We start from the raw sequence: 24973 nt of genomic DNA, 5'->3' as shown, positions 1-24973 counted from the left end.
GGGGGGGGAAGAGTAGTAAAGTAATGTTTTGTTACTTTTTAGAAAGTATCATTAATTTTGCTACATGTGAACAGTTCTTTATAAAACTGTCTTCCTTACAAAAACGTTTTTGATAACTGGAAAATAGATTTCTTGGACCTGTATGATGTTGTCCTTCAGAAAAAAAAAAAACAGTTGATGAAGCTGAAACTCCTCCTCATTTTAGGTCTTTTAGTGTCAAAATCTGTTGCAGAGCTCAATGCTCTCACTGGAGTAAGGATGGAGGAAAACACCTCATCGATTTGTGGCTTGCTGGGACGTTAAACATTTAAACCATCCTTTTCCCTTTTTGCCATGGCTGCAGGAAGCCTAGTGATGACTCTGTGGAAGGAAGAGGCTAACTTCCAGCAGCTTTAAGTGTTAGCTCTACCTTGGGTGGTAACGGAGCAATCAAAGAGCCAAAGGCTTACTTCTGCGGTGAAGAAATGGGCATGGAGAACTGGTGACTTTAGGAGAGCTGAAGTCTTAGCAAAGCTTTCTACCAGCAGTGGCAGAGACATTTCCCTCTCTTCCAGTGATACCAATATATAGTGCTGTATAACTTTCACAAATGTTGTGAGGCATAATTATTGCTTATAAAGTGCTTCAGCTTTCTTTTTAGAAAAGGCATTGCATGTGTGCTTCTTTTCATTATTTTAATTTAGCAGTCATTATCTGGCATCCCTCTATCCTTAAAACAATATTTTTGTTCAAATAGAATATAAAATCTCTTTTGTGTTTTCCAATCATTCCTAAAATACTCATACCCATTACAATTTTCAAGCAAATGTCTCTTTAGGATACTGACCACTGGCTTTAAAAATTCATTTAAACCTTTACCCCCTATGAATAATCAAACTAGTTCTAAACTTGTGCAGATCATCTTAAAAAATTCACCCCAAGTTCTGCCCTGTAGCTTTGTGTTATCATGCCTTCTTGTTATATTTATTTTTTTACTGACTAGCCAGGCCACTGTACTTCCCAAGATCAGTTTGCAGGGTGAACACCAGAATGTGTGTATTTTTCAAATGAGAAGTATGAAAGAGGCTCTTTTAGCAGAAGGACCATCAAAGGGGTGCTTGTCCAGCCTGGACAGCTTCAAGAAATGGAAAAACTTGTGGGATGCATTTATACTGTCTTTACAGATTCTTCCATAAGGCTCTTGGCAGTGTTCCGGCTCAGACCCCAGGAGCCACAGGTATTGCAGCCTGGGATTTTCCTCTGCTTTTAGGACCTTTTCTCTTTCTGTCCTAATGCCATGAAGTCACACGCCATTTTTCCAGCCTATTTCTGTTCTCTAGCATCAGAGCAATTCCTCTCTTCCCAAAACGCAGACCCCTGGTGCTGCCCCACCTGTACTGAGGAGTCTCTCTGAGATGCCTCATCTCTTTATTATTATTTTTTCCATTGCTTTTTTAATGGTCCCCCAAGCTGCCTTCTTCATTTATCAGTGCCTTCCGTTCCAAATTAAGCAATATTAAGATACCTCCTTTAATTGGGTATATTCAGTTTCCTTGTTCTTGGGGCTCCTTTAGGCAATGAACTAGAACAGATTTGTAGGTCTCTTTAAAATGTGAATATATTACTTTGCTCATTACTCTTAGACACGGGTTTCTTGGTAGTGCTTTCATGATCTAGGCATGCCAATGAAGGGATGCGTCCCAGGCTGAATCTCACACCCCCATGGGACGTTTGGGTTGTTTTCTCCTTTTCCTTCTGCAAATAATTGGAGACATTTTACTTCAACCCCTCTTGTATTCATTGCATTAAATGAGTTATTTGAGCAACTAAATTTTAGGCTTCTGACCTGCACCTCTTGTTTTCCATTAATCTCACCTAACACACATCACTCTCCATCAAACTCAAAATAGCACTTGAAAGTATTTTTGTGGCTTTCAAATTGTTCTGAATAGATTGTTCTTAAACTACTTTAAGGAACTATTTCAGCTTTCATCTTTTATATGGATGTTCAATACTATAATTTCTTAAGTAGTCTGTAAGCTCTTGCTCATATGAGGTAAGTTTAATTAAGAACCTAAAAAACCTTCTGCATCATAGCAATGTAAGAAGAAGAGAACTACATTTACACAGAAGGGATGAATAAGAGATGACATAGTAAAGGTTATGTAAAACAGCAGTTAGCTTAAAAAGAGCATATTAGGGCATCTGATATGCAGGTTTTGTACTACAGATGATGTGGATGTTTTGAAATGCCAAGGAAAAATACATTTTACAATTAAAGACTTCCATAATGCTTAATTACTCCTCATCACAACTTCTCACTAAAGCCAAGAAATTAAAAGTCTTCAGAAGAGGACCGAGATATTTTTGGGAGGTAATAGGAAGATTGTGAATTATGTTAGATAAACCCAACATATATCCTGAGCCAAACATTATGGGCCTTAAATTAATAAAAACACTCAGGCTGGGGTTATTCCTGAATAATTAATTAGGAGACGTGTACTTTTCTTTGAAGTGTTCAGTGAAGGTGCTTATTAAGGCAAAAGGTTGGATTATTAAGTTTATTCTTCTGGCAAGAAAAGTCCTGGGCTCCTACATAGTATCTAATACAGATTATTTTACTTAGCACTGGCAGATAGATCTTAAGTGTAAGGGTATTTTAGGTTGTAGGCTGTATGATGGAGGAGTAAGGATGGAATCCTCCCCATTGAAGTCAACTGCTGTTTGGCTTGAAGCTTTGCAAGGGCCTCAGGGCTCTCACAAGTCAGCTAAACTCCAGTTGCCATTTTTATACATACTCATTCCTCTCCTGCTGCGATACAGGGTTTTCACAGAGGAACTTGCCCACACCAAAGGAATCAAAAAGGCAAGACCTCTCTGGGGTAGACATGGGGGGAGCTTGGGGTAGGACCAACTTTTCCTCTGAATCAGACCTATGAACAGTGAGGATAGACAGCCCATAGCACAAATGGGAAAAGTCTCCCCTCAGTGTCCTTCAGACACCATGTGCATCCCTTCCTTTGAAGAACAATAACAGCATAGCATGGGCAATGGGATGAATTGATCCTTTTTTAATTTTAAGTAAACCATTGTGTTGAACCCACAGAGCCCAGTCACTTCAGTGGAAGAAGGAGCCAGCCCACATTCTCCAGCATAACATACGAAAACCAAAGTAAAGCCAATAGTCAGTTCTATTAGTTATAATTAAATATCAACGATGTTATTCTATTTACTGATGTCTTACTAAAGTTGAACAGAAACTGTGGTCATAATTTCCACTGAGTCATTTCTACAGTACACTTCCAGTGTTTCATTTTGTTTGCCCCAGTTTTTCCTGGATGCCTTCATCGGTAATGTTACTACCCCTGAAATGTGGTTCACTGACTTTTTAATACTAGAGGTGATTTTATTCTGGTGGAAAAGAGCAGTGTTTCTTAGTAATATTTTCCAACAGTTTCTTTTCTTAGTCAGATCTGATCTTTTCCAGGTCTCTTTCATTCCTATGCAAAGTGTATATAGTTCCTTGGGGTGTCCAGGGTCTTCATAGTTTATTGCAGCAAAACCAGAGCTATCTGGAGCTATCTTGTGTCATGTCCTTCCTGCTTTGTTTCCTCCTCACATAACCTGCATATATTATTAGTCACCACTGAGACCAGTGCTTAAACAGCAGCCAAAGCCAGTTCTTTAAAGAGTAATACAAGTTGAAGACTTGCCCATTAATCTGGTTTTGAATGTTTTATCCATTTAGTATGAAAAAATACCCATTTTCATAGGTCTGCAGCAATCTTTGTTCCTTAATGTATTTCAGGATCAACTTGTGCTTTGGGTACTATGAAATTGCAAATGGTGTATGGTTTTCGAAAGAAAAGGACTTATATCTCATGGAAAGTGGAGATTATTTTACCTCTATCTACCCTACATGTAGGTGAAATCTAGCATCACCTGCTGGGAAGCTTGGTGGAGGCGTTAGAGGTGGCATTCATGCCTGCAGCCTCTTCCTGTGAGGTTTCTCACCATTGCTAGCTCTCTTTAATGAGAAATAATCCCAGATACCAATTCAAAAGCATCTCTTGCTTTAACACTCAGGTGCGGTTGTGCCAAAGTGTTGAGGATTTTCTTGCCTCCCCTCCTCAGAATTAGGCACTGGGATGGAGTGTGATGCTAAGGAGGAAGGGCTGGGGTAGGTACAGCATGGTGATAACCCTTCACTGCAGAATCCATGGCAAAGTAGAGGCTCTTTTTTATTGAAAGATCATGCAAACACAAATAAGAAATTAATTTTATTTATGACCTGAAAAGAGCTCAAGTATTGAAGCAGTTGTTGCCTTTGAACATCAGTTGCCCTCTCTTCCACGTGAACAACACAGCCCAGGAACTTATGCACAATAGGGTTTTGTAATGCACATAATACAGACATTTTTGGTGACAAAATTCAAGTTAGTAAAGCTCGGGGAGGGAGATGGAAAAAAATGTGAAAGATCAATGTAAAGATGAATTCTGGAGATACCTGCTTCAGGTCTCAGTAGTATGCTGATAATTTCAGGCACTCACAAAAGTGCTTATTTAACCTCTGCTTTAAAGACCAGTACCAAATGGCCAGTCTGCAAAGGGATGGATGGAGATGATAAAACCTCATCCTTACTCATGCACCTACACCACAGCACAGAATTGCCACTATGTGGGCAACCACCCCCCCACCCCCCCCTGTTTGTAGCCCAGCGCTGTGGGAAGGGCCACGGCTGCGGTGTCCTGCTGCCATCCTGACACCACACCCCAAAAATTCACTGCACAGTATGAAGCGCTGCCATAATGCTGGCACTGAGCATTAACACTGTGACATTCAGCATCGAAGATAATCCTGCGCCCCATGGTTAGGTTTAGTATTGGTCCTGCTGGAATTGTTTTGCCTTTTCTTCTCCTTTTTGATTCTCCTTAATTCCTGTCCTGCTCTCTGTGTACCAGGAAAAGCCACAGCTCTGGCCCAAGATTGCAAAATAAATTTGACATTTTCTGCTGTTTCTGTGGGTATGTTTTAATTTTTTGTTACTAAACATTTTTAACAAACTGTTCCAGTTTAGATATAAACATGGATATAAACTGTACTGGGAGAAAAAGCATATTTAAATGTTTATCTGTCATTGCTTGAACGCTGAATATTTCCTTGGCCAAATGTAAAATTACTCCTTTACACAGTATGAGGTGATAAAATCCCTCTGGGGAGTTACAGGAAAGGACCTGTTGAGAAAACAGATACCATTGGGGTGAAGTCGTCATTGTACCAGTGCCATTGTTGTTAGAAACTTGAAACAGAAACATCTGAGAACAGAGAAATTCATTCTTGCTCCAGCTTTTAAATACATCCCCTCTGCGTCATCCTATGCTGTATCCCAAAACCCAGTCTGCTGGGGCCTGGTTCATGATTCATGGTGTGTCTGGTGGGGTAAAACAATTCAGTGGGCTCCTTCTGTTTATTTAAATGTACTTTTCAGCATCATTTTATGCGATACACATGATGAAACACAACTGACTGGAAATGACTATGTTCTCCCCGACAATAATTTGCACAATAATCCCTGCAAAATCAAACCCAAGTGGAAGGATGGTTCAATTTGAGTGGAAATTTTACGTATCGTTGCTGCCAGAAAGGCCCAAAGGACATGAAGGTGCTGCTGCTCCTTTGCCTGAGGCTTTCCAGGGCAGATAAGCAAACAGTTATTTGAATAAAATAGCCTAAAAGCAAAAGCGTGGTGATGAATTCTGGCTTGCAGTGCAAGGCAATAAAAAGTTTCAGGTCTGATAACACCGCCAGCGAGTGCTTGAGCTGAGGATGATTCACTCGGTGATCCTTGAAAAACTTGGAAAGGCTTCACTGAGCATGTAAAAACTTGGAAAGAAGCTAAAGGATTGCAGAGCCGTATGAATATTGCATTTCATTTTGAAATAATGCACCTATCTGGGCACTATTCTGGTGGTTGCTCTGATTTTAAGGATTTAAAGCATCTTTTAATGTTGTACTGATAAAGCTTTGCTGCACTGGCTGTGGTTAAAAGGACATTTTGCAACTGATCTGGCTTTGCACAAAAGGAACCCATGCTTAAAATCTGTGTTGGGAAGATGGTTTTCCAATAATGCCATGCAAAATGATGCTTTGTTTTCAGGTGCATCTTAGCAACTGCTCCTGAAGGACTTCCCCAGCTATATTAACATATAGTAATATATAACACATATAAATAATAAAAAGTTGCTCTAATGTAAATACTTTTTTTCACTTAAAACTTTGCAATTCCCCCCCCCATTTCACTGCCTTTGCGTGTGATGCAGGAGTCGCATGTGAAAAGGAGTAGCTCAGATCTGAGCCTGAGGTCCATAATTTTCAGCTGCTGGGTCCACAAGAAGAAAAGAAGCAAAAGAGCAAAAATTTTGTCCTTCAGCAAGCTTGAGACATGACGGCAGTATTAAAAATTAAGATAATTAAGCCTTGGAGAGGATCGGTGATGAATAGTCCCTATTATTTAGTGCAATAGATGGAGAAAATCTGAATACTTACTATAATTTTTATGGAAGTGTATATTATACCCCTACTGACACCAAAATGATACTGTAATTCATAGCAGTATAGACAGTAAAGACCAGATAAAAATTGCAGTTTCAAACATGGTGCTGTGGTTTCAGAAGGAGACTTATTGAAACCAAGACCTTTCGATAAGACCAAATGTCTTTTAAGATGCAGAGCCAAGCAAGAAGAAGGCAGCCTCCTTGGCCTTCCTCTCCTCAGCGCCGTGTCCTGTTCCCGTCCACCCTCCCCAGCGTCCCTCTGGCTCCAGCTCGGTGGTGCAGAGCACCAGGGTGGCCCCACCAGGGTCTGTGCCTGCACGGACTGGTGGTAAAATCCCATCAGGTGGTGGGAAGATCTGTGCGCTCAGCTGCAACCTAAAAATCTGCTTTCAGTTTTCCTCTTTTACCTCACCCTGAAATTGTGACTGCCTTGGACAGGGAGAAAACACTCGGAGAGGGTCTGAGCTGATGAATCCATCAAGTTTCTGCTGTGTCATGAAGGATATGCATACGTGATCCTTTTCAACCGGACAGAATACCTTTATCTTGCATTGCTTTATGTTCAAAGACCTCCCAGCATACGAGTGAGACAGTGGATGTGGATAGACCAGCCAGGACATAGCCCAAGCTTTTGGCTGTACTGGGGATTCTACAGAACTGGGGATGTGTTTTCACCTGTTTAAAATGAGTTATATTTTCATAGGTTGCCCAGGTAAATGAATAGGAAGAAAAATAAGTTTGAAATTGCTTATTGAAATTGTTTATTTGCTTCAGTCGGTGCTTTTCATGTGGAGAGGGATCCAAATCTGAAACAACTGACAGAAATAATTTCAGTCAACTTGTTATCAAAAATTTAGTGCTGACCACAATGAACACTTCAAATTTAAACTGTAATGATCAGTTTTAACCCAAGAAATGCCTTGTTTATCCAGGAGAATTTTGCTTTGGTCTCAGCCCTTGCACTGCATCACTTTCATCTGGAGTTTCAGATTCAGATGAATCCCTTTCTCAGAGGAAATCTTGCTGGAAAGCATAAGGAGCTGTGCCTTAGCTGGGGTTAATTTAGCCATTCAGTACTTTTAGCCATGTTTTTACAATTATCTAGCGCCTTTGTTAGGAGCTCACATCAAATCCTCATTTTTATGGGATTGCTCATCTCTAACACTCAATTAAAATATTCTGCAATGACTGCAGAATGCTGAACATCATCTGAGACCCTCACCTGGAGAGCTATATCATCTAATCAATCATTTAGAGGTTCCAGTCCTTGGCATCCCTACTTTTATCTGTTCCTCAGGTGGAGGAGTGTACATGCCAACAGACATTTTATAATATACCTTAGTTTGTGAGCATGTATATTGTTGCTTTATAGTGTTGCTGCTTCTTTTGCATGGCAGCCAAAATCTTGGTGGCTTCTAGGGTGATCAGTGATTGTGTTATGTGCCATTAGAAAGATAAAATGAAACCCCAACTGTAACATTTCAGTATGAAAAAGTGTAAAAGAGGCAATAAACTTTAATTGCAGTATAACTGGTTTAGCTGATTTGATTTCAGTGTAATATTTTATATTATTGAGTAGTCTTAGGAAGCTCTCATTAAGGATATATGTACACACATCTGTTTTCACAATGTTATTTATCATATTTTTTATGGCTGTAGTTCTTGCAGTCAGAGAATAGGATATTCTCCTGAAATCACGCTTCACAGAAAATTTTACCTCCAACATACAACACATTCTCTTCGCAGAGGGACGGATGAGATCTCTTGCATCACCTCTGTATCTGTTATAACTCAGTGATTCACAGCAGAGTTGACTTTGTGGTATACATCTCATATACATGTTTTTCATCTTGGGCGTTCATGAATATATCTCTTTGAAGTTGTCAATATCATCAGACCTTACAGAATTTGTACTGTTCCTTCAGTAACCCTCTAACACATTTACAGAGGATTTTAGGCATCACAGGAGGTTACGCTCACACCTGATTATAAGGGTCTTATTGACATTTAAAGCTCTACTGTAATTAGCCATTATTAAAACATCTGTTTATCATTAGGCCAGATAAATGTGAATATAAAGTATGAGTAGTGATTATAATGAGCAGTGCAGAAGTGCATTGTCTGCCCTTAATTCTTCCTGAGCTGCATGGTCCTTGTGAGGGGGCTGGTACACACTGGTGTGTATAATTAGAGGGTATGCATGTGTATACATTAAAATATACATTATACAGTATATAATAATATGATACATAATTACATATAATGTGTCTATAAAATTATATATAATATTAGTTACTTTATATAGAAAAATCTGTATCATAGGATCCTAGAATGGTTTGGGTTGGAAGGGACCTAAAAGATCACATAGTTCCAACCCCCCTGCCATGGGCAGGGACCCCTTCTGCTAGACCAAGTGCCTCAAAGCCTCATCCAGCCTGGCCTTGAAAGGCCAAGCCTTACATATATATGTGTGTATATATGTAATTTTGTGTATATAGCCTTATACATAAATATAGTTGTATGTAGATATATGACTTGGGTTACTAGAGGGTACCAGAGGAATGTGACCTGTTCTAGGCTCACTAGGTAAGCCTCTGCTCCTGTGCTCCCATGAAGGTTGGTTGCCAGCTGCAGAGATTTGTTTTTACAGAACAATTCTTAGCAGCAATATGGATCTTCATTTTGCTTGAGAGGTACTAAATTGCATTTGCTGTTTACCTAAGTGCATTAAGAGATGGCATGAAAACATCCCTAGCACGGGCCATGCAGCAGCAACTCTTTCTCGTCTTTGGGGTTTGATATAGAGTACGATGTGGGGCTTCATAAAGCATCTCGTGAGCAGAGGAGAATCAGTAAATGTTTGCCACTTATCTGGCTCCATGGTACCTGTGTGAACCTCGGAGATAAGTGGTATCTTTGCAGCTGTATCTGAACCCCATTGTGGGAAGGAAAATCCACTGAGTATCTTCATCATTTACTATGTATGTGAAAAAGAAGAGTTAGCTCATTGTCATCAATCACTGATTTAAGGTATAATGACATAGAGCTTATAAATGCGTCTGGCGGGCCAAGGGACTCTGCTATTCCAAAGCCAAGCTCTTAATTGGCTGTGATGGACTCCAACAGGAATTTGGTTCCAGGTGCTGATCAAACATGTCCATCAAGGACTAGCGGGCCAGGATTGGTACTGGGATGAAACTTCTTATTTTTTGGAGCTACTTCTTTGCATAAGATGATGGATCCAATAAAATACATTGGGAAGCAGCAGCAGACAGAATTATTTCTAGGAAGGATGCCCTTTCTTTCAGAATTCCATGAGACAATAGAAAAGAAAAAGGTGAATTTAAGTATTTGCTATTGTCTGAGCTTACCCAATTAGAGGTGTCACCTTAATAGTCATGCGTTTGCTATGAAGACTGTGTGAACGAAATAGAGGTGAAAACTTGAATTTTACTCTAAAGAATGGCTGTACTTTGGAAAAATTACTTCTGATGAACTAATAAGATGTGTTCATGGTACGTGTTCATGATAGGGCACTGGGATGCTGTAGGATATTGTAGTCCAAACAACAAAACCCCCAACCTGTATTTCATACATTGTGTTCCATTCACTACATTATCAGTGTTTTTGCCATTTCTGACCAAGCAAGTCACCTTTTCACCTTGTGTAACAATCATACATCACACTGAACACAAACCATCCTGAAATGGCCAGGCTGGCTGGAATCACCTACATTTGTTCATCTAGATAGAAAACACCTACTTTATAGGATAGTATTTTCCTGCTTTTAGCAAATTTACTGGGATTTTTCTGAATTTTTATTGAATTGATACCAACCCTTATCATCATTTGCCAGTACAACAGGAGACAGTCCTTTTGAGTAAGGTCCTCCCCACAACCCTGTTGGAAAATAGTAATTCTTCCTCTAGGATAGAGCTCATCTACAAATCAATTAAAACACCTATTTTGCAAAAGACAGAAAAAAAAAAAAAGATATGACTTTGACATTAATTTTCTCTTCCACTCTGAAGAGAGTGAAAGGCTAACTTTTTTTTGACAGAAATCTCTCATACTAAATATATAGGTCATTCTTTCTCATCAGTTTGATTATAAAACTAAAACCACTTCTCAGAAAGGAATTTCTGTCTTGAAAATGAGAAGAGGCTTTAAATGATGTGATGCAATCACTTCTGCAGTGCAATTTGAGATGACAAATTTGAATTTGCACTTTGAAGGTTTTACATCCTGTAAAAGCTGTTAGGGATAAAAACTCATTAACCAGCATGTTTGTAAACTAAAGGACTAGCAAATAAAAGCAAAGTCATTTCTTGGATTTTTATTTGTGATAATATTTGTAAATATTTTATTGAAAGTAATTTTGCTCATTTCTGTTTCCTGTAGTGAAATGGGATATGGGGATGAAATTTACTGCAATTACTCTCTGGAAGAAAACAAAACAAAACCAAAAGCAAGTGCAGAGGTCCTTAGATTTAATTGAACTGTTTCTCTAAGGAGAAACTCTATTGGAAACTGTGTATATATGCAAACATTTATGGTTGAGGCAAATGTCTAATCCACATTTAAGATGAAAATCTGGACCAGTTGAGGTTCTGTGCATCCAATTCACATGATCCGGTTTTCTTTAAGCATCTGTACTTTATGCAGTGGTAATCTGTCATGCTTGGGTTTACAACGGGACTTTGCTCTTGAAGTATATGATGTAGCGTATGGTGTGTAACACTGAAGTCTTAGAATTTTTCAGAGACCTGAAAAATAAAGTTGGAAAAAAATTACTCAAAACCTTCAGAATCGTGAGGTGTTCAATTTTTAGTATATAACAGGACTCAGTTCTGGAAAATCTCTTGAGGTCAAGGAGAAATTTGTCATCTACTTTGAGAGTGAGATGAAACCTTAATGAATTTTGCTGTCTTGGAAACAGGATAATGTGCTAAAAATGTCCCCAGATCACTCCGTGTCATAGGCAATGATGTGTCCCAGGTTACAGTGAACTGACCCCCTATTTCTTGCTTGCTTTCAGCCTGCATTGATTTCTTCTCATCTCATGGTTGCTTTTAGGCAATCTTTCCAAAACCTCATGTACTGCAGCTAAACCAGAATATTTCAGATCATTTCAGTGTATGCTTAGTCCGTTGTCCAGCAGATGAGTTTTATGTTACCCTTTTGAAGTGTGTACCCATTTTTGTGCTTTCTCATGAATTAATTCATGTTCCTCTGCATTTCACAACAGGTTTTTCAAATTTTGACATTTTGCTAATTACATTTTCCCCTTGTCTTGTTTTTTTTCCAGCTCTCGTAAATGTGAAACTTTGGGCTATTGATCGGCAATGTTTTCAAACAATAATGATGAGGACAGGCCTCATCAAGCATACTGAGTATATGGAATTTTTAAAAAGGTATGACACTTGTTTACTTTATCAAAAAATACAGTGAACCTGCTGTCCTCATCTTTTGACTTTTTTTGTGAGTGCAGTATTTGATTTCTTCTCTTCTCATCTCTCTTTTTTTTTTATTTCCTGTTAAACCATCTGTAAGACGTATCCTCCAGCTGAAAGGAGGGCGAGCCCCAGGAGGACTATTGCTGTGGTTTAGAGTCATTCCCAGTGGGAATTATTCATTGGCAGAGTCACACAGCCGAGGTGTAAGAGCTTTAATATGAGTTATTTGAAGCATACCTTATTAAAGAAAATACCCCTTTAAAAAAGAACACTCTCCCTAGGGAAAAATCTGGTTTCTAAACCGCTGTACAAAGAAGCAAGTCCATTCCAAGTGTGTTGTTGTGCTTCTAGAGGTTCCTAGAGAAGTTTCTAGAGAAGCAAGAACTGTAGATTGTTAAGAAGAAAGAACAAATGCTCCTTACCAAAGCAATGTCTAGTATCCCAGTAATTCCAGTGTGCCACAGCAGTGAGGAATGAGCTCTCTTTCATGTCAACAAAACAATCCCAAATAGAAACATAATGTCACTGAATCCTAGAGAAAAAAAAAAAATCACCTAAAAAAATGTAAATAATCCCATTGTTATGAAGGCTTCTCTACAACAGGCTTGTCCCAGATCAAAATGTTCCCTGTGCATCATTTCCGTCCCAAACCAACAACCTCTAGCTGTGCAGAAGCAGGGAGACGTAAAATTATATCTGAGAGATTATTTCTCTTGATGGTGGATGGGAATATGCACAAAATCCTTCAGATGTGGGCTCCTTTTCCCCCACCTCTCTCCAGGGAGAAGTTCTACCAGATTTATTTCTTCTTTATTTTGCATTTGGCTAATTTTCAACATAAGGAAATGTTTTAGCAATTAATTGCTTCATTTCCAGAAGTTGCTTCTTCATTCCAAAGAGATTTTTTTGGGGGAAATGATCTAGAAGATCTAGAAGAACTCACAGTTTTCATACTGGTGACCTGAGTAATGACACACACCCTTAAAAAGGATGTATTGGATGAAAAATTAATCCCACACAGCCATCTCTTATGACAGAAAACAGGTCTCCATAATGTGGGGGATGCCATGGTAAGCCTAGTAGATCACGTGCTTGTTCTAGTTTCATTTCTCACATGCTTTTTTATATGTTTTCGAACATAAGACTTCTAAAATTGGAAAAACATGCACATGGGCTTTCAGTAATATAAACTCAAGAAGTAGCCTGTGTTAATTCAACTTTAAATTAGCTTTTTTCCAGTTAGTATTGGAGGAAAAAGGGACTTAGAAAAAATAATATATAATAATACTACATGTAAATAGCTATTATTTAAGATATAGTATATATTAAATATATATATATATATATACCTAATATATAAATACATATATACTAACTAAATCTCTGTGATGATATTACTGGGGAGTTACAAAATTGAGCTGTCCCATGGGTGACCACAGTCCTGTGATCTGCAGGCAAGGCTTTAGGGGTGGGGGAGAGCAAGTGGACCAGGAAGATGATCCCATGCGATCGATGACCTGGGCACAAGTTCAGCCAGGACCATGGGTGAGGGATTACTTTAAACTCGGGCACCATTAGCCACTTAGACATGGGAGCAGAGACCTGCCCAGTTCATTACACTGGTTCTTGGCTGGGTTGACAACCCACCTCCTGGTCTCTCCTTGTAGCCAGGAGTTTCACCTGTGATTATTTTCAGTCATAAATAAAAATTAAGAATAATAAAATAATGAAACTAAAATAATTGGCTAGGTAGCACAACCTCTGATGCGGACAAGGTATTTCCCTAGAGAGGACCATGAGCTCCATGGAGATGATCTGCTGCTTAGAGATGACACGAAAGTGTAGTCATCAAAGTCTAGCTTTTTCCAGGTGTCTCAGTTTATGGGTATTAACAAGCAAACTCAGGAGAGAAAACACAAGCTGTTGCCATACTGAAAGGGTTTAAAAAAATCATAAATTCAAATGTTAACAAACACTGGCTTTTCTTGTGTGCTGGTGAATGAAATCCAGAAATGAACTTAAGATCAGTTCTGTGGGTTAGAGCCACTGACTCTCCTTTAAAGCACAAACTATGCACACATTAAGCTCTTAAGCTTCCAGCTTTAATAGAGATTTTCTAGAAGATTGTCACGATTAATTTAGAAGCAGGTTCCACAGTGCCTGCCCAGCTTTAATTTTACAGCAGATAGTGTGAGGAAGCAGCTGAGAAGCATTTTCTCACACTGTATCTGAGGTTCTTGTACACAGCCTATTACAATATGTCGAGCTGTGTATTAACACTCATTAGAAAGTCCTAAGGCAAACAAATATTTTTTTTCTTTAAATCTTACAGTTCACATTTAGGAGCAGATTTCTTCCTACGCAACTGTAGCATGGGGCAGATAGCTGTAGAAAAGTCATTACAAAATGGTATCTACCCATTGCGTCTTCCAGTTGGGCACTGTGAATCAATGGCTATCTCAAGCTCAACTTAAATTCCATTTATGAATTAGATATGTAATTTTTTCCTTCTTTTTCCTTTTCCTTCTAAATAACTTCTGAGGAAAAAATAGGTTAAGTCTTGAAAACAAGGACTATGTCAATTGTTGATCTTATTCTGTGTTCTACTTTTTCTTTCCTAAACAGTAAGTGAATGAAAATGTTCTTGTTAAGAAATCCAATGGAATAGAAACAAAGGTTTAAATGGTACCTGTTCACAGAAAAGTCAGCGGGAATGAAAAACATTATTTTCTGCTTGCAGTGCTCTAAAGAAGTTGCCCTATCTAATCTTGTCAGTAGTCACAGTAACATAATGGTCATTCTCTTCAATAACATATTTCACCTATTAACAAAATGCAAAAGAAATGTGGCTTTTGGGGGTGAAATGACAGTATTCATATCTCCTCATTCATCTGGCTGAAGATATGTGCACCCTGAGCACTGGAGCTCCTTGTAGTCATTATAGGAAATATCACCCCTCCTGACAGTGTGGTAGTTTTCCCATTTTTTTTCTACGGAAGGAACATATTGATGTCACAGGTCAGCCACTATTTTCTTAGTTTCACCCTTTTATGTCCAGAGCATGTATAGTCCAGTCTTTTCTTCTGAACACCATAAGGAAACCATAAAAAGTACATTTACTGTTCAAGAAATCCAGATCTACTTTGCTAGTAGGTCCTGGGCCAGAAGGCTGTCTCTAGGTTTGCTCCAAGGAGTAGTAGTATGTAGTTTTCATGGTCTTATAAAACTTTAGATAACTCTTCTGACATATAAATCAACTGCAATATACTGGAGTAAGGAGCAAGTGAACATTCTCTTTTTCATAGTATTTAGGAAGAACTGGTCTGTATATCCCTTTCTGTTGCTTGCAAAGTCAACGGATGATCCCTGAAGTGATCAAATGATGGCTTAATTCCCTAGGAGCACCTGCTTCAAGTAAGGGATGAAAAATCCAGACTATTTTTTGATCCCTGTGTATATACTGAATGACAAATCATAGCAATGATTCCCTTTGAAACACAAATTTTTGGGAGCTCATTCTGTGGCTAAATAAATGCTAGTTCAAGCTAGTTCATAGTGCAGCTAACAGTAAAGAGTTAACATAGTTTTGTTTTGTTTTGTTTTTCTGAAAGTGTATTTTATACCCAACTTGGTACTATCTGTCATGGAATATATTTGCCCTTATACACACAAGAAAGAGCATCATTCTGCAGTGGACGTTACAGCTATGCTAAAATCAGCTGTGCATCTCACTGCAATGTTCATTGTTACAACATTAGAATGATTTCCCTCTCAAGCCTGTACTAAAAATAATTCTGTTTAAGCAAGAACAGAATATTTCAGTTAAGGAAACAGCTATTTATAAAATAAATTTGTCCAGGAAATAAAAGATGGGGAAAATCTTTATGCTGTGGCAAGTGTACTAATTTCCTGCTAAATCATAAAAGGTTAAAGTCCAGGATGCCTTGGAAGAGTAAATATTATATTTTTTCACAAAAAATATTCCTAAATGTTCCATACAAAGAGGCCTCATGTTCCGGCCACTGTGTAAACTCTGATTCGTCCAAGACCCTGGAACTGATCAGGAGAAAAAATGATGTATACTCAGTGTCACCTTGGAGGCAGGACCTAGCTTTAGAAGTGGAAACTTAAAGAAAGTTCACACATGCACACACAATCTTGAATCCTATAAATAAAAATTCAGTTCTCCTAATAGAAAGAAAGTATCTTGTTAGCCCAAGCTTTTAACTTAATGTCAGAATCTTTCATCTGGCTGAAGAAATGCCCGCTCTTCAGCCTTTGACGTTTTGTAGTGCTCGGGCTTGATCTTTAGTCTCCTTGACAGTTTTATCTGACTCAAATTGGCTTAAGTGGGAAGTTTTGATCGGGGCAGACATGGCAGAACTGAGCTGGTTATGTCTAAGAAATGGGAGTTTATATACTTGTGGCTTATCTGCATGGGGAATTGAGCTGGTAAAATTTTTAGTGTGTAGCCTGGTATGTAATTGTGGAGACACGTACTGAAATTGGTTCATGTGAGTACTGTGATGATTTTAGAGTGGAGGTTTTGCATTTCACGTAAGTTGTTTGTCAGTGAGAGGAAAGCAAATACAAAAATGTGTGAAACCTTATTAAATGACTGTGTCTTTGAAAGATTGCCTGCAGTTTCACATGAAATGTTTCCTGAAGTGCATCTTAGGGTGAAATTATAGTGGATAGAAGGAGGAGAGAAATTAAGAGGGTGATGCAAAGGGAGCAGAGACTCTGGAAAAAGAGAGTTAGAGATCGAGTTGGTGAAGTATGTACTCTTAGATTGTTTCAGCTGACTAAATCTGCAAAACGACTTTTGGGTTAACGAAGACAACTTTTGTGGACCACTGGGACGTAGACAAAGTGAACAGAGGGGATAGCCAGAGACAGAGAAAAAGGTAAATTATTTCTATAAGGCAAATAAATGTATGCTTAATGTAAAGCTAAAGAACAGATGCAGTGGTTCAGAGCCCATCCTTTTCATCCCAGGATGTTGCTCAAGACCAAAATGGAGAGAGCCATCCCCACTAGGGTAGGCGTGCAGTCCAAAACTCTGAAGGCCAAGAGTGTCATCTTGAAGGGTATTCACAACCACAAGATCTGCCCATCACCCACCTTTGGATGTCCACATTTTCAAAGACCCTTCAAGAAGTGTCTCTGGGGAGAACTAGCTAGACTGTTACATCATGATCAGGTTCCATCTGACCTCAGAGGAAACCAAGAATTCTGCTTTTGTTTTCACTGTTGCTGTACAGGCTGATGAACACCGGATCAAACATGTGGTCCATGAGCCATGCTACTGATACAGTGACAAGGAAGCTTATGCCCATATTATGATCTGCTGGAGTCAGAAAGGCTGGAAACATCCAAGCAACATCTCTCAAGCGCTGCAGATGAGATGATAATACTTGAAAATCAGCTCACTGTCCTCTACTGTGCCCCATACTGACCATAATAAGAATCACAGAATCATCTAGGTAGGAAAAGACCTTGAAGATCATCCAGTCCAACCACTGAACCTAACACTGATAGTTCCCAACTACAGCGTCTCCCCCAGTGCTATGCCGACCCTACTCAGAGTAGAAGCCCAGGAAAAAGTAAAATCAGGGAGAGGTAATAGATACATAATTTGACTGCTTTGCAGCTGAGCTGGCTTTCTGACTCCTGTTTGTGGAAAGCTCCAAATAGTTTCTTTCTTTTGAAGCATTCACACGTAACATTTTTCAGCCCTCTCTTTCTTGATAGCAAAACTCAAGCAAGGCGGATTGTATGCCGCCCACAATTTTACTCTAATTTGCCGAGCTGTCAAGTAGTATCTTCCTTTCTCTCTGAAGATGCACTGTTCCTTCTATTGCCTCACGCTGAGTGAACCCCACAGGTCTGCTACCAGAGGGAAGACTGAATGACTGATCTGCATTAGAGCATGGCTATTACATGGCAATTTTGGCTGGAAAGCATATGTGGACAGAACCTTTCCACATCACAAGAAGGGCTTTGGAGAGGGAACCTGGAAACGATGGGGACTTTCAGAGCAGGTGTCCACCTAGTTCGTTCTTGTCTGAGGTCTACAGCCACCTTGAGTCCACAGTGAGCGTTAAGATTAATTTTTTTTCATGATTGTGGGCAAAACGATAGGCAAGAGGCACTATCAAGCAGACAGAAAATCAACTCAACTTTGAGCACAATTAGTGCTAGTGGTGTTATAGGACTCCTCACTGATCCTGAAAGTGAAGAATGATTTCATACTTGTATGCAACAAATGAAAAAAGATTTGTGTATACTGTTCCTTTCAGTTATTTTGTCTTTTTTTATTTTTTATTTTTTTCTTTAAGATGAGATGAAATACAGCTTAGCCCTTTCTGAAGGTCATGTTAAACTCACCGTGCCATGAGGAGCTACACTGGAGCTTTAGTGAGGAAGAGTAAGATGACTTGAAGGGCTTTGCAAGTCTGAAACTTTAGTCTTCTAAAGTCTGGTTAGATAAAATCATGTGTTAAATCTTCTGCGTTTTGGGTAGATAAATCATGTGTTACAGTTAATATTAGGGAGAACAGACATTTTAGAAGGCACACATACCACCACTACCTTTGCAATGCTCAGCTTGGATTTGTCACTGTTAATGACAAACTGGAGTGCACAGAGAACCACATCCCAGCCTGTAAATCATACAACCTGCTGTGAATCTGTGCATGTGTCAAGAGGGTGCAGCTAATGGGCTGGCAAGGATCACCGAGCCCCCTGGGTAAAAGCAAGAAGGACCACCAGCAGGTTGGAACCAGGAGGTCAGCTGAGGTGGACACGGCAGGGAAAAGTGTTAATGAGTTACCACAGCAGGGATGGACCCCGGCAGCCTCTGGGGTGGAAACTGGAGAGTCAGTGTCAGGAAGCAAGCTAGGGACAGCCTGAAGGTAGAAGGAAAAGATTGTTGTATTTCCTTGGGCAGGCATGGGAAGGATTTGGGGATAGTTTTACGTGAAAAGCTGAGTGTAAGGCTGCAGAGAGGGAAGATACCCAGGGTGCCCACAGGGCTTCTCAGAAGGTGCTCACATCTCCCCGGCTCACGTACCAGCTCTGAAGACAGCCCGCGATACAGGTTTTGTGGTATTGCAGTAGCCCTGCGTGGAAAAAAAGCCATGTTTTGGCTTTGGAAATTGCACAAATCTTGTCTGTCTGGTCTGCTTGGTTTTTTACCACATTGCTTTAAATTCAGTTTGTGCTGGGGACACTTGAGGATATCTCGAAGGAAGTTTCTGTTTGCAGGCGGCTGAGCGTGAGGTGGTTTCACCGCGCCATGGTGCACGGGCAGGCACTGAAGCAGAACTGAAATGATGCGCCATGGTATCAAACTGTCAATTTTCTTCTGCCCTTTAACCAGAAAAATATCATCTTGCAGTGGAGAGAAGGTCAGGTTAAAATTTTTTAAAAATACTTTTTGTAATTAATTATTTCAGTAGCCACAATCTAGCCTCCAAAATCCCTTGTGAATGCTGTTAATGCATATGAAGGGGCTGGAGCAGATATTTTTTAAGTAATAGAAGTTTAATTTTGACCAAGCATGTTTTAATCAAAGAAAAATCTTCGTTGAAGGCAATACACCACAAGGAAAAGGAAGAAGTGAAAAGAAGATGAAAATCTCATGTTCCTCTTGGTTCAAAGCCTGAGGAAGGGAGAAAAATAATTACTAGTTTTTTTTTACATGGGAGCATTTCAATCAAGGCAGCTGTAATAACCCAATTAATTGTGTTAAAGGGGTTGAAGACAACAGCCCCTGGACTGCCTTAAAGATAGCATTGGTCTTGCTGTCAGCTGTATTTGAAATGGATTAATACCAATGGGAATAAGTCTATATCTCATTTTAATGTTGTAGAATCATAGAATGGTTTGGGTTGGAAAGGACCTTTGAAGATCATCTAGTTCATCTCACTCTGAGTAATTATTTCCTGACCAAAATCTACACGAATAGGGGATTTATCTTTTAAGCGGGGAAGGCAGAGATGGTAAAAACCTGAAGTCAGGCCAGAATAAGACTGCAGCTACCAATTAATTCATTCTGTATGGTCAGTTCACAGAAGAACTTTTCTTCGTGATGTTTTTGCACATGTTTTTGCAGGGTTATATGAAGGCTAGAGCTCTAGGGATACTTGTTTTTCTGGAGTGGTTTATCCCCCTGCTTCAGTAAAGCTGCTGATTAACAGAAAAGGCAAATTGATGTCAGGAATTAAATTTTGGACTTTTTCTCTTGGTTGTTAGTCTTTAAAAATAATAGTTTTTATTTTTACATTTTATTTTTAATTTCCAAATCCTGGTTGGTTGGGTTTTCTTAAGGCGAATGCTGTCTTTTTTATTTGTCATCAGTTATAATTTCTGCCCATGATGAGAGCCACATTTTACTTTTCAACACCTGTAGAGTGTCATCTCAGGTACAGATCAATCAACAGGACAGAATTACGGGTAAACCAAGTGTTAGTGTGGTTTTATACTGATACGAATGGAACGAGAATAGGTCCTCTGTCATCACAGTGGTGCTGCAGAGCCGTTGGGAATGGTTACATCTGACATCCTGCCTGTTTAGGGAAAGAAAATTCTTGTTGGTGATTTTGCATCAGGTCAAACCCAATCCTGGCTCGCTGCCTAGCTATTAGTTACTGTCACGATTTTTGCAGCTTTCTGTGCTCCAGAGCAAACCAGGCTGAGAAATGACTTGGGCATTTGTGGTTTTTGCAGCAGAAAACACATCAAGCTCTTCATATCTCAGTGCAGAACTTTAGGCATAACTGGAGATTTATTAAGGTATTAGGGTTTGTTTGAAGTGATTCATCCTTACCAAATTAACATTTTGTATTTTAATACTATGTGGATGTTTGTGATGGTATATACCAACAATATTGTTTTCCACTGCTTGCTAAAATGTAGTGAAGAGTAGACTGATTAAGATTTGGGGTTTATACTGCAAATATTAAAGTAGATTAAATTATTAGATATTAAGTTTATTCTGATCACATTGCAGTGTGACTTAAAATTTAGAACTCCAGAAAGGTAGTATGATCTCTGAGTGTAGATCTGCTGCAGTTAGCTACACCCTGGACAGCCTTGGATGGTTTTGCTGAGGTTTCCCTTACAAGAGACGAGCTGAGGAAGCAGCGAAGAATAACGGCAAGACTTGTTAGGTTGTTATTTTGCAGATGCTATATGGTGATAGTCTCTGGGCCTTTGATCTATCTAAAATGCTCAGGTTAGTCATTCACACCTTAACTGTGGCAGAATAGAGTTGAACAGTGATGCTTGGTATTAAATCATTAAAGGTAGACGAATTGCAATGAGTTGCAAAAGATGAGACATTTTGGAGGTTTTTCATAGAATGGTTTATTCTTCATGTTTATGTTTTGTTTCAAGATGACCAATGATGAGCAGCAGTTGTGACTTGTAGCAGATGGATTAAGTAGAGAGAGACATTCTGCAGAGCTGATCTTGTAAAATAGAAGATATTCCTGATGTCATTGTGGGGACTAGAAGGTACCCCTGGTACTTGACCAGTTTGGCGTCATGCAGGTGAAGCAGTGTAGGGTGACACACCAGCCCAACCTGAACCAAAACTACCTGTGGGCTCCCAGAGATACTTGTCTGTCCAAAAAAGCCAGTTGCGGACAGTCCCAGTTTGGGACACCATGCCAAAAGAGTGGAAGACGTAGATAGAAGGCAAATCAGCATTGAGATGAAATGCGTCATTTAGTAGATACTTAAGTCAACAGGCAGCTGCTGAAGCATCCTGATGTTAATGATTCTGTCTTTTGAAATATCTAAGGAAGGGTGGTGGTGATGAAGTAGGAACTATAGAAAAGTGAAGTATAGACATGTGATAAAAGAAGCAAAAGGACATGAGAAAAAGTACAGAAATAATACTGCTAAGGGCTGCGGAAGAGAAAAAAATCAGTCTTTGTAATATTGGTCTCACTGTGGGTTGTAAGGCGTGGAAATGGAAATGCTGTCTAAATAAAGAAAAAATAATTTGAAATGGTGGAAATATGCGGGAATACAACTGTTCGGTATGTTGATGATGAAATTCAACAGCTATTGGGATTAGAGTTTTTTTAAATCAACAGGTCTAGGTACCTTGCATCAAAGAATTATTTTAAGAGTTGTTAAGGGTGGGATTTTGGTTATTAACAACAATTTTTATGAATCTTGCAACAGCTCAGAGATTCTAGAAGTGGAAGACAGATTTTATTTCATGTTGCTGTTGATTAAATGGGCTGATATTGATCTTGCACAAAATATATAGCATCTGAAATGGGATTCAGAAGTAAAAGAAGATGATAGGATTGTAAGAAACAGTGGGCTTGTGAGAAGTAAGCCTTGGGAGGTTTTTTCCTGGTCTTTCACTGTGAAAACAAATCTGGATGATAAGTGTGGAAGCACTGACATTCTGTATTCAGACACCTGTGAGGAGCTTGACCTGGTATGAAGCTGCTGAAAGCTAGCTTAAAAAGGGTTGGAGGGTCTGCATCAGTGTCTGGAAATGAAAGTAATGCAGTGCTAGACCAAAAAAAGACTGAAGAAGTCCTCGGACTGACAGTCAAAACCAGGGCAGTTGCATGAACTTGCCTATGGTGTGCTCTCTGCAGGTACAAGTTCTCAGCCAGCTCAGGGGCCTGCAATCCAGGGGGACACAGACAGGTACGTTGCATAGAACTGAGAGAAGAGCCATGGGAGCGGCTGTGGGGCTGGAAAAGATGCCTGGTACTGAGGGATGCAAGGAGTCTAACCTAGAGAAGAGAATGAAGTAACATGGTCACAGTTTATATGAGTCTTTGCAGGGAAAAATGCTTTAATAAAGGGCTATTAAAAGAAGGATGGAATGTGGTCAGAAGTTGAGCTAGGATAGCAGTAAGCCTGGTGTTATAACAAAGGTAATTCTTAACTATGGAAACAATATGAAAAAGATTATGATGGATTGTATAATTCATTTAAAAACTTGAGTTTTAATATTTTTCTAAAGATTGTGTTCCGCTGTAAGCAATTACTTAAAAAAGTCCTAAGTCCTGAGTTGCACCAGAAGTCACAGAGTTTATTATCTGACTTTTACAGTTTACTAATAATTTATTTTTATTGAACTGATACCACTGAGAAAGATTTATGCAATTATTGATATTAGTTTTCAAGTTTAGGAGGAAGCACAGAAAACTCAGGCCTGTGGTCTGTGGCCTTCCAGGCGAAATGCAATAGTCTTTACTCCTTCATTTATAAAACAATACTCATATGGTTTACTGGCAACGTAGAATATAACAAGCGATGTGATGCTCATCCATTTTTGTCTCTTTTTCACCAGTGGTGTTTTATAACCATGAAAGTCCATGGCGGAGAAACTCTTGCCAGCCCTGCAAGCGTTGCATCTGGCCGGGGTCAATCATGACTTTGAGTTATGTTTGCTAGTACTTTTTCTCCTTGCAAAACTGTTCATTGTCTTGAGTTGGTAACTGGAAAACCAGCTGAGGTCTCTGGTGTAAACAAAACTTCTGGATAGTTATTAATGAGCTCCCAAGAAACCATGCTTATCTGCGTGCAAATTGAAATGCTTAAAATGTGTGCAATGTTAGGGAAAGAAAGTAGTAAAGAGTGGCTTCTTTTCCACAGCTGGTGGAAAAGTTTGAGTACAGACTAATTGCTAGAAGGATGTCTTAAGCTTCGTGTTTGAAAACTGTGTATCCAAACTGTCTTTTGATCCTAAGGAAAAATCTGAGTTTGTCTGCAAATACGCAATGCCAAGCAAAGCATTTTGGCAAACCATTTATTTGATGAAAAATGCAGCTTTAGGGCTGAATAATTTGTTGACAAAATATTTCAGAAATAGTGAAAGAAATTTCTGCTCTCTTGGTGATGGATTTCTTGCACGATGAAATGACTATGAGGATGAGGGGAGGGCAGCGGATGTCGTTTGTTTTGGGTTTAGAAAGACTTTTGACACTGTTGCCTGCAGTGTTGTCATTTGGAAGCTGAGGATGAATGGGCTGGATGCATGGATGGTTTGATGGGTTGAAAGTTGGCAGGATTGTCAGGCTTGGAGAGAGGAAATTAACGGCTTTGATGTTTAGCTGGTGTCAGTGAAAAGCAAAGTATGGTGGGGGCTGATACTGGGGCAGATACTCCACATCTCCATTGAAAGCCAGGATGGTGGGACAGAGTCATTTTCAGCAAATGTGCATCCAGGGATAAATTAAGGGAAAGGGGCTGTTGGTGTCAAGCTAAAGAGAGCACCTTCATTTGAAAGGGATCTTGAAAAATTTGTCTGTTGGGTCAAAATCAACCTCATGAAAGCACGACATGGAGTACAGGGTAGAGGTTTTGTCCTTGGGGTGGAGCAGGCCCCTTGTGTTAACAGAGGCTGGGGGCTGACTGCCTGGGTTGGAGGTCTGTAAAAAAGGACCTGGGCCATACAGTGGGGGTCAAGTTGAGTAAGAGCACAGCATATTGTCATCATGAACAGTCCCTAGGAAAAGTGTGGCAGGCAGGTCAGAGTAAGCATTTAAGTCCCTCTACTCAGTGCTGGAGTGGCCACAGCTGGAGCAATGTGGCTTGGGCCCCAGATAAGCCTCTTAAGATTGACACAGAGGGGGTTAAGAGGGGATTTAAGAGCAGTCTCCCACTACTGCAGGAACTGTTTCAAAGGTGTGGAGTCAAACTCTTCTTGGTACTGGCAAGTAATAAAACAAGGGGCAATGGCCATGAGTTGAGCTTTGGGAGGTTTGAGCTGAACAAGAGAACAAACACTTTTCCTTTTCCTTTGCCAGCTGAACAGGAGCCAGCAGTGTGCCCAGGGGGCCAAGGTGGCCAATGGCATCCTGGCTTGTGTCAGCCCTGGCGTGGCCAGCAGGGACAGGGAAGGGATCTGAGCCCTGGGCTCGGCACTGGGGAGGCCGCCCCTCACTGAGTGGGTTCAGTTTTGGGCCCTTCACCCCAAAAAGGCCATTGAATGACTC

At 39.7% G+C, this 24973-nt stretch overlaps 1 protein-coding gene across 1 annotated transcript in view; it reads left to right on the top strand.

Annotated features, from left to right (window-relative positions):
* The window catches only part of PRKG1 (protein kinase cGMP-dependent 1), a 458834-nt gene that overhangs the window by 248685 nt on the left and 185176 nt on the right, over positions 1 to 24973 (top strand). Inside the window, exon 3 of the mRNA XM_026851989.1 lies at positions 11843 to 11948. Within this exon, the coding sequence (XP_026707790.1) occupies positions 11843 to 11948 (106 nt within the window). The remainder of the gene's footprint in view (positions 1 to 11842; positions 11949 to 24973) is intronic.

The sequence above is a fragment of the Athene cunicularia genome (assembly GCF_003259725.1).
Source record: "Athene cunicularia isolate RWA chromosome 6 unlocalized genomic scaffold, athCun1 chr6_part2, whole genome shotgun sequence".
In the NCBI taxonomy this organism is placed as follows: domain Eukaryota; kingdom Metazoa; phylum Chordata; class Aves; order Strigiformes; family Strigidae; genus Athene; species Athene cunicularia.
Note: the sequence above shows the minus strand (reverse complement) of the source record. Positions and strands in the feature narration are given on the sequence as shown.